Consider the following 18,590-nt stretch of genomic DNA (forward strand, 5'->3'; position numbering starts at 1 on the left):
GGATGGTTGTGCTTGAGACATGACCTCATTGTTGACGTAGGATTCCGTTGGGCTATCTGTTGCATGCTTATTTAGGATATGTTTGAAAAATTGTAATCAGCTTGATGAATCGTTGAAGATAACCGCTGGTTTTTCAGACTGGGGAGGGTTGAGAGAGGAAGTTTCAAAAGAGCAAAGGGTTCCGCACTGAATAACCAACCTTGCTCTTGGCCACGGACTCAAGAAGACTCTTGAGAGGAGGATAACCGAAATCGTCAGAACCAGCGGATGAACTCCGCGAAGAGCCCATTCAAGCACCTCGATTGCTAACTTCTTATTGTACTCCGCGTCAAGATCTGTTTCAAAGAAAAGAGAGGAGGATTCTGAAATTATGTTGTGGCTTTCAGAAGCTTGAAGCCTGAGAGACGATGTGCAAGATGTTCAGTAATGGTGGATGGATTATCTGTAAGAGTATTATTGATAGATTGATGCAGTGGAGACTTTTACGATGGATTTTGTCCCAGAGATCCTTTGATATAATGTCAGGGCCGATGACGGAGATGAATTACTCCCAGCTGTTTTGTTTGGCTTGACGAATTATATTTCTGGGCGCATTTCTTGCAGCTTTTAACTCTGAATAAGCTGTTGAGTTCATCCGATCTCTTCGTCTCAATCTCTGAAGAGCTTAAAGAACCGATGGTGCATTTTCGTCGATGACGTGTTCCGGTAAAATACCACGATGGGCAGTGGAGGAATCACCTCAAACAGTTGAATGACTATTGAAATCACCCATAATCAGAACAGGCGATGATAACTTATTTAAAATGTGATTGAGGCTGAATTTTAGTGTGGGATTTGGTTGTGGATGAGGAATATAAATAGATAGAAGTGTAATTTTGAAAAGAAAATCGATTTTTATAGCTATTGCAAATTGATTGCTGGACCTAAGCTTAGTTTCTCGCATTATCAGTTTTTTCAATATAAACATCATAATCTTTGATGAAGTTCAGAGAAATGAAGGTAGGAAGAGAGATTGAGTGGCCACGAATATACTGGTAGTTATTGTTTATTTCCGGGTTTTTCTTTGTAGGATAGAAAAAAATCGGAAGGGTTTTGCCACTCGTTTAGATAATGCGGCAATCGTTTCGGTAAGCTGCTTTATCAGTTCGTCTTTCTGCTTTAGAAGTTCTGATTCCGGAGAATTTTCACGGGCTACGACTAAACATTGCTGAATTTGGCTAACAGCAGCCGCCGCGTAGCCTTCATTTGCTTTGTTGTTTCTTGGTGGAAAATGCCTTTCGTGGAGCGAAAACGAACGATCACGTAGGTGGGGCATGCTCAACTTATTGAGCTGTGGTTTTTCTTGCAGTGTATGCAAAATCCGCGTCGATGGCATTGAGCTTCATTTTACGGAACGGGGGAGTAGGCAAGACAATATGGGTTTGCAGAAGACATAAACACACTTTTAAAATAAAAAATAAGAATTAAAATTATTTTTCCCCAAATCAAATTAGTATTCTATGGAAATGAAAATCACTTTTGATTGCAAGTAGTGAAAAAATATCATACAAATATTGTGTCTAAAGATAATTTTATATTATAATGGTAAGTTTTGGGGAAAATATCTGAAAATTCATAAAAAATAGTTCAAATTAGGGTCAGAACAACGTACTTCTAGTAGGTAAATAACGCCAAGAAAAAAAATTCATACAGATTTCAGCAATTTAAAACTGCCGTAGGGCCGACTAATCTGATAGAGAATAGTTGGTCTAATGTCGTATCCAAATGTCGACACCATTCCGCCATCAACGCGAATTGACACTTGCTATCGTGACGACAGTCAAAATACGCTCCCAGTTTATTTATTTTAAAGTTTCTTTAAGCGTTACAAGCTTACATGCGTTATGCTTTTCGGATATTTCTGTAATTTAACAGCTGTACTATACTTGAGTCCTGGCAACAATATCTCAACCAACACAAATTGAGCGTAGGCAGCATAAAGCTAGGACTCGCGTGGGGCTCTCGCATTGTTTATTGTTTGTAGTCAATATTGATGCAAATATGTTCAGCATTTGCAATGGCTTGTAGCCAATGATTACGTTGGATATTTCTTAGAAGCATGGATATCCATCCGGAAGCTTTATTTTGTGATTTGCGATTAAAATACAGCAGCAGAATCGCACGAAGCACTTTATGTCTAATTTTAGGTTATTTGCCCATGGTTCTCTATGTTGGCTACAAAAAGGCGGCCATCTTAGTAACCTCTTGTACTATGCACTACAGCATCAAGACATTGATTTTTAACCTGTTAAAGGTAGAGTACTATAGATAACATTAGGAGGCAAAAGTGCGAATCTAGAACTTTACGCGGTTCTTTGTATCATCTTTGCATAGCATCAGAGGAAGCAATTGGTCCAATCTAATCCTTTTCGTCTTTCTTTCTTCTAGGCAAGCGTCACAGCGAGTACCTGTCGCGCATCCAGTCCCGCTTCGAGAACTTCCAGGGGCCATCGATCAACGTGCACAGCACGCGCCTGTTCCTGCAAACCGACGCCATTCGGATGTCACCCAACCTGTGGAACAACACCTACACGCTGTTCCTGTTCGACCGACAGCTGATCTACTGCAAGAAGGATCTGCTCAAGCGCACCAGCTATATCTACAAGGGACGGATATTTCTTGACAACTGCAGGATCTTGAACCTGCCGGATGGAAAAATGTTTGGCGTAACGTTGAAGAACGCCCTGAGGCTGTACTGTGACACCCGAAACAAGTGGTTTGACTTCTGCTTCCGGAGTAGCAGCAGTAAGCTACGCTTTTTGAACACACTGTCGGCCGAAAGGCAGTTTTGTGGGGAGAGTTTGTTTGTTTCCGAACTGGACGGAGCTGTGGTAGATGACGACAATCTCTCGGATCGGGAATACTTCCCATTCGCGGATGAGAAAGATGGTTGCAGCAATACGGACACGGAAACGAGCAACGATCGACGGGGAGTAGATCTGACGGATAGTATGCAGTTTCTCCTGGGAAACATGTCTCAGAGCACAAGGAGTAGTAGTAGCAACGTGTTAAAGGAATCTCCTACCAATGTTGGCGGAAAGCAATCCGGAAACACACTTCCGAAGAAATCTCGAAAATCGTCCAAAGATCAGCAGCAACAGCAGCACCTACAGTTGCAGCCTACAGACTACAGTTCGCACTCGCTGGGACGACGGAAACTGGGCAACTGGTTCCGAAAAGCGAAGAGCACCAACAGTACCCCATCTCAAAGCCCCACCCATCATCCGATGGCGCTTTCACTAGCGGCCGTCAACAACGCCTCGGACAGTTCCTCTGCCAGTAGCCCCGGACTTGGGTATCAGCAGCGAACACTGTCCGCTGCTGTGTCCACCAATGGAACCCCTGCGGCCAAAGGTAAACTCAAAGATAGCGTCATGACTCAATCGTCCACATCCTGAGGGTACGAGAGCACACTGCTTTAGTTCTAAGTCATTTTCCGTTCATCACTCTCTCTCTCTCTGTTAGTTCATGTTTACACACATCAATGGGCATTACAACAACAAAAAACAATGCGCGCATAACTGGTCAATTCTGCTCTCGGTACATAAAAGCCACCCTAAGTCATAAGTGGAATTAGAAATCTCCCGATGCGATCGCCAAACAAACGTCGCTCGCTAACGTTTTGTAACACTAACAAGTTGTGGTGGTAGTGAAAATCTGGGATTTACACCGAATCAAACGAGTCTTAGTCTGTTAACAGAATCTTTTTTGTTTTTTTTTCCACGAACGGAGCGTGCGTGTTGTTACGTTCTTTTCCACTAATCGTCGGTAACTTTGATGTTAAGTTTACTTATTTAACTGCTAGAACGTGAATAGTTTATCGTAAGTTACAAGTACTTTTGTATATCATTGGCTAATTTATATATCGGTTATACTGTGTATACTTTGTTCACCTTTGAATTCCCGTTTTCCTATCGAACCTAAGTTATTTTCCAAACAAGCTTCTTACAACATAGATGAAACTAAGCTAATCGAACAGCTAAATAATAAATATTGGTTATAATGAAAGAAACTTTTGTTTCATTGTTTTGCGGGAGTTTTTTCCATTGATTTTTTAAAACATTTTTTGCCGAAAGCCATATTTTTTTCAAACAATTCGCTCTAATTTTATTAGTTTCGTAGTATAAAACGATGTTTATATGTCTGTGGGCATGCTGCAATATTCATGTTATGTTTTTCTTCTCTACTGAGCGTTTCAATGTTGAATACTAATGTATGATGCCAAGCAGAGGGCGGATTTTAGTATGATTTTCAGGTTTTCAGGTTCACTTACGAAAAATTAATGTGGCAAAAGGTTGTAGAACTGCTGTCATGGACAAGGTTTATTAGCGAAATTGTGTGATTGAAACTCGGAGGTCATTCGTCCTTTAATTCTCAATGAATGAATATTTTTAAAGATCGCTGAAAGTCTTTTTTATGAGTATAGATATGTAATTGTTTATACAGGGATACAAATGAAATTTTACTCTTTTAAACTTGTTGGTGGTCCTCAACAGAACCGAGGCGCATTGATTATGCGTCCGTGTTAGGGAACACATATTCCGTTCACCAATAAAGCATGAGAGTATTCAAGTACTCACAGCTTGCACGTATCTGCTAGGATGATTTCCCTAGACGCTTTGATTTCAGTTCAATTTTATATTTTATTTTCCGATTGAAGTGATAACCATATCACTCCCTTCAGACGGCAAAGAGGTATGAACGATCAAAACCTTGCACTCTAAGAGCCCCCGCAGACGGCAGTCTTTTGTCGGCCGATAGAATGGTTGGGCGACTTAAGTGCGATTCACATACAACATCCACGTCACGTTACGTCAGTTATTCTACCATGCAATACTTATGAAAACATTCACATGCACCAGCGATATAACAACCCGTCAGCGACCGTTCATCGAATACAACCGGCAGGATTTGTAAAAAAGAATTTTTGACGGAGACGGACGGTTCTTTGGGGTTTTGTCTGGGCTTTGTGTCTCGGCTTTTGTTTTGATTTTGGTTGAATTCTTTATATCAACATATTTCTTAGTTCCAAATTTCGGAGTCAAAATCATTCGCGACTATCTGAGAAAAATAGCCTATATATTGTTGAATAAGGGTCGGAACTACGGGGTTTAACCATTTAAATAATATAATTCAATGATTTTCATTGAATTTTTCTAAATTTAGTACTGGTTCTAGGAATGTTGATTCGAAAGAGGGCATTACAATTTATAACTGTTGTAGGTGACGACACCATGAATAACATTAAATAAATCATTCGTTTGAAACTTGAGTATGGAGCGATATGCATATGCGCATATACTTGAATCCTCACCGATTCAATACAGGCCGATAAAAAAGTTTGATAGGCTTCTCGATTGCATTCAAACTATTCGGTCGGTCAACTATCGGCCGTTCGTTTAATCCGTGCTGGTTAACATCGATCTACGCACACACGACGATTGTTTATCGGCTGATAGTTCAATTCGCTCTCAATTTTGGCATCCGACATACGTGCCGTGCGAATCACTGAGAATGGGTTGCACCCAATGCTCTCTGAATCTCTTTTTGATTTTCCTTCACCGTTCTCCTCTCCGTTGTCAAACACAAATCAAATACAACTTTTCAGAATATTCGGCCGACAGTTGGCTAGTGTGCGCACTCTTAGTGTTGTTTAAATTTTTCATTTATTCGATTATCGATTAATCGTTGGGACATTTTTCAGTATTCGACTCATTCGAATTGTCTTTCAATATTCGATTAATCGAGCGAATATTTATTTCCTGTAAAAATCACGTATCACGTTATCATTCTGGCCGCGTGGTCTATCGGGTTGTCGATGTTTGATGGCTGGATAAAGAAAATGTTGGATAAAAAATTTATGCAGCCAAAAATGCATTAAACTTGAGAAAGATTTCTTCTTTCATTAATCGCGATTACAGTGACAATTATTCGATGTATTCATATTTTGATTTCAAATTATTCGATACAAAATTACTCGATTATAATTTCAGATATTCGATTATTTGAATTAATCGAGCGATTAACCGACGTCTTTACGCACTCTTGACCAACCCGACTGTTTGGTAGCTCGGTGTGTACACTAGCAACCCAACCCGACCAAACTATTGGCTAAAAAATAGGCTGCAGTGTGCCGGGACTCTAAGTGTAAGGCTCTCGTTTTCAAACTTTAAACTTACACCCCGGTACAGAAATGAAAGGCGTAAACCTAAGTCAAAAGTTTCTTGGATGTTTAGTAATCACTCGACGCATAAAGTCTGTTACGAATATTGTGCGTTACACACACAACGTCTCGTCATCGTTCCGTCAACTATTTTTTTTGACTTATTTTAGCAACGGCGAACTTGCCGTAGCTGGTAAGTGTGAATGTTTCCATAAGAATTGCATGGGAGAAAAATTCACGTAACGTGACATGGATGTTGTATGTGAATCGCAATTATTTGCTCCTACCAGCCGGGTGTTATGATTGATACTAGGATCGTTAGCAAAATCTCAAGCAGAACTGTCAGTGGGATACGCAATTCATGTGAAAACAAAGGGAAAATATCAGTGTCGACGTAGAACTACGGAAAATTGTCAAACGATCATTGTATTTTACATTTCCCTCTGAAATTATTGCACATCTCATGTTTACGTAGTTCTCGTACCGCGGAAGTTCATTCACCTCTAGTATCTGAAATGACGATTTTCCCAGGCAAGTACGTTTTAGTGAATCATTCCGGTCTGCACAACGACAAGCGAGTACAAAAGTATTCAACATCAAAAAATACCTACGACTTGCATGTATTTGCAAAGCGGATTCTCCCAGGTACATTAATTTTGAAGTCCGTGTGAGAGAAACACAGCTCAGTGGGAAAAAAATATCTCCGACTTGCATGTTTGACAAAGCGGATTTCCCCAGGCACATCGATTTTGAAGTCTGTGTTGGGGAAACCATAAATCGGGCCATTCAACCCTTGGCAATTAGGGCGTTTAGACAACGCTTGACGTTCTACAGTTATTCAATTGTTCACCTCATGAAAAATAACATTATATTAATTGTGATAGACCGGTAGAAATTTTTCCTATCAATTGATGCAAACATCTTTCCGATCTGTTAAGAAATGTTCGAGTTATAAGCATTCGAAATACAGGTAGAGTTAGCACACAAACCGGCAGAACAAATGTATGGGAAAAAGGAAGTTATTTCAGTTTTCATGAATTTAAACCGTTGAGAGATTGGTATGCAAATCATGAGAATTCGTTCATAGTGAAAATATTTATCAACGTTAACTTTATTTCATAGAAACGCGACCTGTTTTCTGATTTGGCACCCTTCCTGGAAGACGTAGTTCTACGTCAAATAACTTTATTTTCTACAAAATATTACATTTAAATACTACCTTCATATTATATTTACTTACTGCAAATACCATATTTCTATCTATATAATATATTATATTTGTGCTCCCGTGGCCAAGTGGTTAGCGTCAAATCTAACATACCGGGGGTTCGTGTTCGATACCTGTTCTGGTCGGGGGAATTTTTCGTGAAAAAAGTTTCCTCCGTCTTCCACTGTGGTCACGCGTATTCTAGAGCTTGCCACTCAGAATCCCTTCAAGGCGTGTTCTTTGGCATAGAAAATCTCAACTAAGTACTAATGAAAATGACACAAGTAATACTACGTTGAGACGGCGAAGTTCCTCTAAGAACGTTAGTGTCATTTGAGAATAAGAAGAAATACCATATTTGCTATAAACATTTGCAAGTCTCGAAACACTCGTGCATTTGATTGTGTTCATCCATACTTACTTACTTACTTACTTTACTTTGTTGGCCTAACGAATTAGAGGAGTCCCAAAGATAATTTTAGCACATGTTATGGTATCCTGATTTATTACATTAAATATACCGAAAATTAACAGAAAATTCTCTACTCTCCAATACGTGTATATCATTTGTATAATATATATGCTAGAACCAATATTAGTCAATATGAGCGAGCGAAACAGACGAAACATAGTTTGCCAAATACATGACCCAGACAGAAAAAAAAATCTATTCTCATTTATGCTTTTCTTTTTCCTCTTAGAAAACATTTTCCAACCTCATTTTATGATGAGGTGTAATGTTATCACGCATTTATATAACAGCACTAATAGCTATATGGATAGCGTGGTAGTGTGAAACAGCTTTGCATTACAGCCGGCCTTGGCTCGATTCCCATTGACGTCGTTATGAACTTTTTTTTTGCACAATCCCAAATGAAATGAAGAAAGAAAAAAGAAAGAGATGTCTGCTCCCATACATACAAACCTTTTCTAAGCTATTAAAACAGCTCATTATTTGCGCATTTGACCCTCCAGCACACGAAATGGCATTATTTCTGTCAAAGATTGAATGTTTTCAGCCAACGCTAGTTTTGGTGCAGCTTCATCTGTCTTGAGCAGCCGTTCTCCAGTCACCTTGTACACCAACAGATCGTGCATCTTCTTCCATCGCGCACATTCACCGAATGCGAGGCCTACCACGAAGTCGACGGCCTCTTCCTGGTTCTCTGCTGAAAATAGTTTTGGCGACTTCCTCGTCAGGCATTCTGGCTACATGTCCAGCCCACTGCAGCCTGACACGCCGTATTACCTTCATTATGTCAGCATGTTTGTATACCTGGTACAACTCGTGATTCATGCGCCTGCGGCACATTCCATCTTCCAATTTACGGCAAAGTATCGATCGCAGAACTTTACGCTTAAAAACTCCGACCACTCGTCGGTCAGCTTCTTTCAGCGTCCATGCTTCATGTCCTTGAAGGGCCACCGGGAGGATCAGCGTCCTATACAGCGCTAGTTTTGTGTGAGTCCTTAGCTGGTTACGTAGTCCGTAGAAGGCCCTGTTCGCAGCTGCAACTCGTCGTTTCACTTCACGGCTCATATCGTTGTCACAAGCGTACCAAGATAAACGAATTCTTCAAGCACTTCAAATCGTTCCCCATCAATCTCGGAACCTCGGAACCTCCACGCTCCCTGCCAGCTACCATGTACTTTGTTTTGGCAGAGTAGATGATAAGTCCCAACCTCGCCGTATACCTCTTAAAAGGCCTGAAGGCCTCCTCCACGGACCTACGGTCGATACCGATGATATCAATGTCGTCCGCTAAACCAAGGAGCATGTGATATTTCGTGATGATCGTACCGTTTCTTTGCACGTTTGTTCTTCGTACTGCTCCTTCAAGGGCTATGTTGAACAGTAAGTTGGAGAGCGCATCCCCTTGCTTCAGTCCATATAACGTTACGCACGCGGCTGATGTCTCACCTGCTATCCGCACCCATGACTTCGATCCTTCCAGTGTCATACGACTCAGCTTAATTAGTTTCGTCGGAAAACTATGCTCCAGCAAAATCTGCCACAGCTCGTTTCTTTTCACTGAGTCGTATGCCGCCTTAAAATCTACAAACAGATGGTGATTTTGCAAGTTATACTCCCGGAACTTGTCAAAGATCTGTCGCAGGGTGAACATTCGATCCGTCGTGGAGCGCCCCTGTCGAAAACCAGCCAGGTATTCGCCGACTAAGGATTCCGTTAGCGGTCTCAATCTGAAAAACAGGATACGGGAGAGCACTTTGTATGCGGAGCTAAGCAACGTAATGTCTCAACTGTTGCTACAATCTAGTCGATGACCTTTCTTTTAAATTGGACATATGAGGCCTTCCAACCAGTCGTCCGGCATTTGTTCATCCGCCCAGGTCTTCAATATGATCTGTTGTATCGCATCGTACAGCCGCTCGCTTCCCGCTTTTAGAAGTTCGGTCGGGATACCATCCTTTCCAGCGACCTTGCCGCTTTTCAGCTCACTATTCGTCTTTTTAACCTCCTCCAGTGCTGGTGGCTCCACAGCTTGTTCGTAATTCGTATTCTGTTTTGCTGATATTGCTCCTCACCGTTCAACAGCACCTGAAAGTGCTCCTTCAACCTGGCTGCTACCATCGGTTTCTCAGTAAGCAGGTTGCCGTCCTTGTCATTACACATCACCGACGCAGGGAAATTCCTGCTTCTGACTCTGTTGACTGTGCTATAGCACCTGCTCCACATACTCGTGCTTCTTCCGATGATGAACTCTATTTTCGGCAGCTCTTGCCTCCCTATATTTCTCTCTGTTCTGACGCGTAGCTGCAGTGAGCTTGCGGCTCCTGGCACGGTTCTTCTCGTCTGTCGCTCTCTGCCACTCGGCATCAAACCAGTCGTTACGCTGTCTTCCCCGCGACGTACCTACCACTTCTCTCGCAGTCGTTTCAATGGCACCGTGAATAGTACTCCACAGCCCATTTATATCTTGTTTCTTCGCTGTTCTGCGATCCGTTGATCCAGCTCTCTGGCGTATTCTTCTGCCACGCCATCAGCTTCCAACCGCTGTATGTCGTGTCTGAAAGCAATCACCTGCATGGGAATGACAAAGGCGGAGGAACCGAACTTTTCAAAGCGTTTTCACACATCAGTGAGGAACTGTGGGATGTATATCATACATATGAATAATATCCAGAATAAATGATATACAGAATAAAAACGTTTCTTTTTTTAATTTCTAATTCAACATCTGGCTAATTGAATAGACCTGTAATGCGACACGAACAATTGGACATTTTCGCCCTTAATTGGACATTTTTGTTTGAGACCCAAATTTATGGCCCTAAATTGAAAGTCGCCATCAGAATGTCCAACTACAGATCACAATCGCCTTCAATGCGACACTGAGTGTTTCTCGGAATGTCGAATCAGAAGTAATTTATTTCATTTCAATTTCAATATTAATTATCATTGTTTCTGGAAAAGTTTGTTGCACGATGCTAAGCTTGTTTTCATTTTTAAATCTACTGAAGAAATGTTACAAACACGTTGGTAAACCAAACAGCAACCGCAGCACCACTAGTAACTAAAATAATTACAAATACAATTAATCATAACGGCAACAAAATTTTAGCAAACAGGTAAAATTAGTGTATCTAATTATTTCTCTCAGTGTGGCGATTAATTGTATCGAGTAACGAACAGCTGAAAAATATACGATTAATGGATGATTAATTTAAAAAATCGGGAATCACTACTTGCACGTATTTGCAGTGCCGATTCTCCCAGGCTCATTGGTTTGGAAGTCTGTGTTAGGGAAACACATTCCAGCGATTGATGTACCGTTGTGCGATCTTGAAACAAAATTTCGGATCAATAATCATAAAAGCATATAACTTTTGGACATTTTATCATTCTAATGGAGTAATTATCATACCACTCCGTTCCAGTCACACGTCTACCTTGCGGTTATATCACCGATAAAAACCACTTTCAGTTTTTATGATTGTTTCTCATTGGTAAAAAAAATGAGTGAAGGAATATTTACAAAATTGCGCATGTTTCAAGAAACAAAAGTGAATCATGTACCGAACATCTTCAGTTGCTTTTACAAAGCTACTCAAACTTATTGGTTCTTTTCAGGATCACCAACAAGTTCGAAAAAGTTGAATGTTATGTTAATAATCATCCACCCACACTCTAACTAAAAGCGATCAGCGATCATTGAAAGTATTCATTCATTCATTCATTGAAAATTGATTCAAATGTAATTTCAAACAAATGATTACCAAGCCAGCGGAAGTCCTATGTCTATCTTGCGGTTACGTCACAGATATAGTCCACTTCTAGTTTTCGCATCAGAAATAAAGTTTTCGTTTCACTTTATATGGACGTTAAAATAAGATTGTGTACGCGGGCAACGATGTACACGTCAGGGTGGAATAGTAGTGGTGGATTGAAGTCAGGTGGAATAAAGAGGGTCGAACATTTTCGTCTTCGTTTTCGTCTTCGAAAATGTTCGACCCTGCCATCAATCCTGCAAATGTTTGAAACGGAGATTTCATTCCGGAGCAATTTAACTTTTAGGGCACGGAATTTCTTCTTCAGATTTTATAAAACCCCATCGTAGAAACATGAAAACGCTTCCTATACAACGTTTGTCCTTGTTAAACTGGAAAAGTTTCTGGGAGTTAACACAGTAGCATTGGACATTGATCAACGTAAGATTCCTCGCACATATTAAAGAGAATGGAGTGAACCGTTAAAATCCGAGAGTCTGAGAAAGCCTCCATAATTCCAAACATCATCATCCAATAAATCCGTACACACTCCTAAATTCACAGAAACTGTATTTCAGGAAAAAATTATAAAAATCAATTACCTCAATGACTATTTTAAAATGCATCGAAATGCTTAAAATAACTCTTTAGTCGAGTTTGTAGCCCTTATGGGTGATTCATGATTCTTCACTTTCAATGCACGTAGCGCACTCAGCATGCATCACAAATATTCTTATCATGCTAGATACAGTGGGGCCCACGAAAATCGCATAATTGTTCCCCCATCACCGTTATCTATATGATAACGTATAAAATCATCAATTCGTACGTGTAATTCAATCATACACCACCAATCTCCACATAACGGTATAAAAAAGGCGCTACACACAGTATTTATTATTTACTTCTACCTGTCAGTGATAGCTCTGCACTATGCTTTCTTCGTGCCTATTTTGAGAAAGAATTGCGAAGCAAACACACCCGTTCAACATAGTAGCTAAGGCGAGGGCGAGCACGATATTCATAGTGCTTGTACGGCCATGACCAATCTTAGCTTCGAAGCTTATTTTTAGATTTTTATGATTTCACCAATATTTATAGATTTTTGTGGATTCAACAGTTTACGTACTAAGCAGTCTTTGAGCTATGGAAAAATATTTTGCATAAATGAGCTGCATAAATGATGGGGTAATATCTATCTTCCACTCTTCCTTCATGCAACTGTGTGTGACAGCAGCATCGAGAAAAACTGCTATCTGCTAGCTGGAAAGAGACTGTGATTTGAATAATGATGATCATTATTTCAATTATATCCTTGAATTGGGCTAACGTATCCTTTTTTGCGGAACTGTTAGCTAGCGTCATTTTTATTACCACTTAGTTGAGATTTCTTATGCCAAATAACACCCCTTGAATCTATTCTGGATGGCAAGCTCTAGAATATGCGTTTACCAGTGTGCACGTCGAAAGAAAATTATTTGATGAAATGTCCCGGCCAGACCGGGACCGAACCCCCGGCACGATACTGTATGAGTTTGAATTTCAAAGGCCAATTTGAAAACTAAACTAAACTTTCAGCTATTTGGAAAACCTCGCTGTCGTCTGGTCGATAGTTTGACGGCTGATGAGTCGTGAATGCTGTGATTTCTCGAATAGCTTGTTCATACTCAATAAAGTGAAAATGGGTGGAGCTAAAATTGCAATATCTTTTCCTGTCCACCTTGTCCGTAGAACGAACGCTGGATTTGCTATTACTATTTCAAAAAAACGTGCTCTGTTTTCTGATTTCTGATTTTCTGAAAATAGGTAATAAATTTTAAGACTTTCGTTAATATAACACATGCAAGTTTCTTAAAATTAAAGTAACACCAGGTTGGCCAACCAGAAGAATCCGACGGACCGCAGGTTGGGTATAGCTGCTCTAGAAGATCAAAACCAAACGCGGATCTTACGTAGCAATATTTTACTTCTTCCTTCTCCTGCACTGCCTTCGTGTTTCGAACAAGCGATTTATGTGCGATTCATTTGCATAGCATGTTTCGTAATGGTAGCAGTATAGAAAAACTATGCATTAGTTGATAGTTATAAACGACATGAGTAGGAGAGTACAGAACTGCAGAAACAAATGTATGCAGAAATTGGAATGGGTTACAAGAAATATTGAAAAAATTACTATTCAATTCGTATGCAGATCCTCAAAATCCATTCGTAAAAAATATTATTAATGCTCAAACTGTTTCATAAAAACATTACCTGGGTGACATTAATGATAGACGTAGCATCCACAAATAAAGTAGCACGGTTGTATTTTTTTTAAACCACATGAAATGAGTCTGAATAGAACCTTGCGGAGAAAATGTTCGTGTACGAGGGACTACCCAAAAGTTCACGGAATAGCATGCTTCTGGGAACGACGCGCCTTCAGAAAAACATTGAAACATTGTTTATTTTCAGTTTATGTTCATTCGTTGAAACATATCGATGTTAAACGTTGATAGCCTAATCGATTCGTTCCGGTCCATATAGAAAAACGTTTGCGTCATAATCATGCATTTCCCATTATCACAAACGACATCACCAGGACATCGAAAATAATCATCCACCGATGTGAACCGATGACTATTAAGCACAATACTTTCTCTCCTTTGCAGAGGACGGGAGCCGTTTGTTATTCTAGATATAGAGCTATCACCCAACATTTAGGTAAACCCACAGTGTTAAACAAATCTTACACGCACAAACCCCATCACAAACCGAATCTCGGAATCTCCGCGCATTGACCAAATTTCCCTCATCCTATGCACAAACTTTAAACCCACAACAACATGTTGTTCGAATTCGCAGTTTTACTGAAAACGAATTGGACGTGTTTTTAGAGAGATGCCAAAACTACAGCTGACTTTAGCGAGAATAAAATTAATTACTAAAGTAAGAAGTTATCTAATGGTCTCAAACTGAAAGGCTAGATTAAAGGAACGCGTGTTCATTATTTAGAGTATTGACGTTTATACACCGTTTTGGGGGTTGTGCTGGTCACGAGAATTCGAAACTGAGAATTATCCAGAAGTAGTTGAAATTAGAAATCAATTCGAAACTAAACTTTGAAACAAAAAAAACTGTTCACATACACGTTTGCATGCAAAACTATACCGGCTATAGTAGATTCACTTCACACATTGATTATGAGTTTAGGTTTAGCAATGCTTTTCAAAATTGACAAGAACTTTTGTGACTAAAAATATTTTTTTCAAACAACAAATTTGTTGTTTCCTACGTTAGTGTTAGTTATAATTTACCTAGGAAAACAAACACAAACAGTCTACTCAAACAAAGCCTTCTGCCACAATCGGAGCATATTATTTGCAAACGCATCTGCAAGAACACAAGTTGGCGGCAATTATAATCGCACAAAAACAACCTTCTACGTGGAATTGAAGAAACAATAGAAAAAACAGCACAATTACTACGTTTTGGCGTGTCAAATATGACCGAAAACAAAAAAAAAGAAAACAAAAAACAATTACTACGGGATTGTAAGTTAGTGCTAATCTAGAATTAAACTGTCACACAAAGCTGGCTGCAAGCTGAAGGAAAAAAAACTACCCAAAAAAACTACCACTTGTTCAACCAACTGCCGATATTACTAGCAAAAGACATTTTTCCGAAACAAATGCAAAAAAAAAACAAAAACAAAACATGAATATAAATGGCTTTTTAGTGGCAAGCAGATTTGGTTTGTCGCAAACCCAGATAAAACAATGGATTTACTAAGTATGTATATTTCAAAGGTTCATTCCAGTCTAAGCATGGTAAGATTTATTGTAGTTTTTTGTGTTTCTCTAGGATTTGTGATCTCTTCTATCAGATTCCACATAATCTTTAAAAACACACACAGTGACTCAAACTCGAATTCGTACACGACCATGCAGATCTCTTTTCACTACTTTGAAAGTCGAAAACAAGCTTTCGAAACATTCTATTTAGATAATGGTATATATATGATTTTAAAGGTTAAACTTTAAGCTTTTGAAATGTTTTACGAAAATATTTGATGTGTGTAGATGTTGTGGACAAAAATATCGGGAAGAAATAAAGAACCGTTTCTTTTGGTTTTTTCAAAGATTTTGTGGACTAACGCATCTTAATATCCCAAATTAACCTTATCAACCAGATTTCATTTGGTTCCTATAACGTTCATGTAGGACCTTTTCATTCAGAAATATTTTCGATTGAATGAAAAATTAGCCCTTCGTAGACCGAAAAGTAATTTCAGAACTCAAATAAATTCTGTACCATTTGTTGCTTTGACAAATACAAATTTATTTTATGATTTAAGCTATGCATCAATTTTAATAGTGCCAAAAATTGGGGTTTTGGAAAATCATCTGTAATTGTGAAAATACTGCAGTAAGGTAAAATATAATATAATGTTAGCAGGAAAATGTGTATCCCCAAAACACTTGTGAAAGTTTCATACTGATACTTTCAACCATTTTTTTAGCCGATCGATCAAAGTTTGGAGTAAATTAAAGGAGCACTTCAATACATATTTCAACGCAACGCACCAGAAGTTCAAAATAAAATGCGTAATTTCAGAATGAACGATTTGTAACTTTCGTTTCCATGCGTTTTGACGTAAGACTGCGCCCTTCTTTTCTTTACTGGGGTGTAAGTTCAAAGTTGAGAAAACGAGAGCGTTACACCGGAACAACATTTTGAGCGTTCATATTTCCTAACCAACTGAACGAAATGGTATGATAACTAGTTCATTCGTATATATATACATCTATTCCATGCCAAACCGATATAGTGCTTCTCAGATTTTCGTGAAAAGTGGTAGTTTTCTATTTTAGGGTGGTCCGAAAAATCCATTTTTCGAATTTTGGCCAAAAATGACTTTTTTAAAAAAATCATAACTTTCGAACCAATGGATCACTTCAGATGTTCTACATATTGAATTAAAGCTAATTAGCTGGTCTTTTTCGGAAAAAATACTACAGTTTCAAAAATATTATCGAATTATATTTTCGTTATTATTGATTGTATTTGTTTTTTATAGTTATATTTATTTATTTTCTTTATTGGCAGACTTATCTCACTTCTTAACTAGGCGAACCTAGCCAGAATTTTCACCTGCCCCCGGACTTCTGAATGCCAAAGGGGGACTAGGCTCTGCGGAATGCACGTATCTGCATGCTCGTGCTGTTTTAGTCCTGACCGAGGAATTGTCGGACAATCGCGCAGGTGCTAAGGATGACCGACTTTTGGATGCCGGCCAATTCCTTCTCGATGTTCAACACCTTTAGCGCTTCCAGAAGTGTCTTCGGGATAATTCCAGTTCCAGAGAGAACGACTGGAACAATTCTTGGGACCTCCCTTAGCCCCCACAGTTCCTTGAGCTCCACGGCCAATGGTCGGTACTTGCAGATTTTGCGACCGTGGGTCTCCTCCAGATTCTGGTTCAGTGAAATAGCGACATCGATGATGGTGACTTTGCGGTCGCTCTTGTCGTAAACCATTATATCTGGGCGGTTGTGGTGGATCGAGAGGTCGGTCAGAACAGTGCGATCCCAGTACAGCTTGAAACGGTCATTTTCCAGGACAGGTGCAGGCAGGTACCGGTAGTTTGGTACGTTGTCTTCCAGTAGAGCACATTGGAGCGCCAGTTGTCGATGAACAATACGGGCCACGTTGTTGTGGCGCTCGGTGTAGGCTGCGTTGGCCAAAACGGGACAGCCTCCCATAATGTGCTCTATGTTTTCACCTGGTTGATGGCACATCCGGCAAATGTCATCAACGTCTTGATGCCAGACGTACCGCCTGCAGTTTCTCGTCGGCATTATCCTGTCCTGGATGGCTATCATGTCGGCTTCTACTACTGAAGAGAGTTCACCACGCGTTAGCCACAGATTAGATGCGGCCTTGTCGACGTGTGGCCGGTCCAGTTGATGGGGGTGGGCACCATGCACTGCCTTCTGCTTCCAAGCTGCAATCTTCTCCTCCACTGTCTGCAGATTGCAGTTGAGTTGGTACTCCGCTTGCGCCAAGTGCAGAGCGTTGTATCCTCTGTCGGCGGCGCAGACAGCCCGGTATAGCGCGTTTTGGTTGGCGCGTTCTGCGAAGTACTCGCGCAGTTGTCGTACCTGGGCAACACACAGTGCAGAAATGTCGACGATTCCAAGTCCCCCTTCTTTGCGTGGTAGTGAAACTCTCTCCAGTGCCGATTGAGGATGGTGCATTCCGGCCTCTTTGAATGCTTTCCTCATCCTCCTCTCAAGGTCCTCTAGGTTAGTTTTGCTCCATTTGACTACACCAAAACTGAAGGTCAGCAGGGGAACCGCGAATGTGTTGATCGCGCGTACCTTGTTCCCCGCGTTGAGGAAAGTCCTCAGGACACAGTTCACTCGACTCAAGAACTTGTCTCGCAGCTCCGTCTTGATGTCGGAGTGGCGAATCCCGGTGAGCTGTCGGAATCCAAGATATTTATAGGATTCGCCACGAACCATGTCTCTTATAAACTCGCCGTCATAGACCTCGTAGCCTCCGGATTCGGTAAGTTGTCCTTTCAGCAGGTGGACACAGCGACACTTGTCGAGGCCGAACTCCATACAGATGTCCCTGCTTATGTCTTCGACAACCCGGATAGCTACACCTAGACGCTGACGTGAATCAGCGTAGACCTTGAGATCGTCCATGTAAAAGGTATGGGTCACTTCTTCGTGGGCGCCGTCGCCATACCTTATTTTATAGCCATGACCGTTTCTATTGAGCGTCCTACTGAGGGGGTTCAGTGCCAGACAAAACCAAAGCGGGCTGAAAGAGTCGCCTTGGAATATCCCCCTCTTTATCTGCAGCGTTCTAGACTGCAACACATTTTCCCCATCACTGAGGTGCAGAGACGTACTCCACTGCCTCATCGCATGCTGCAGGAACCTTACGACGACGGGATCA

At 40.5% G+C, this 18,590-nt stretch overlaps 1 protein-coding gene across 3 annotated transcripts in view; it reads left to right on the forward strand.

Moving 5' to 3' along the window:
• Positions 1-17,936, forward strand: part of LOC129767205 (uncharacterized) — an 823,328-nt gene extending 805,392 nt beyond the window's left edge. Inside the window, exons 18-19 of one of the 3 annotated variants that reach the window (XM_055767859.1) lie at positions 2,428-3,393; positions 14,291-17,936. In XM_055767859.1, the coding sequence (XP_055623834.1) occupies positions 2,428-3,393; positions 14,291-14,316 (992 nt within the window). In that variant the 3' untranslated portion in view covers positions 14,317-17,936. Of the gene's footprint in view, positions 1-2,427; positions 3,440-3,504; positions 4,052-14,290 lie in introns of those variants that run through there. The other 2 variants (XM_055767857.1, XM_055767856.1) reach the window with 2 other exon arrangements.
• The last annotated feature ends 654 nt before the right edge of the window (positions 17,937-18,590 follow it).

The sequence above is a fragment of the Toxorhynchites rutilus genome, chromosome 2 (assembly GCF_029784135.1).
Source record: "Toxorhynchites rutilus septentrionalis strain SRP chromosome 2, ASM2978413v1, whole genome shotgun sequence".
In the NCBI taxonomy this organism is placed as follows: Eukaryota; Metazoa; Arthropoda; class Insecta; order Diptera; family Culicidae; genus Toxorhynchites; species Toxorhynchites rutilus.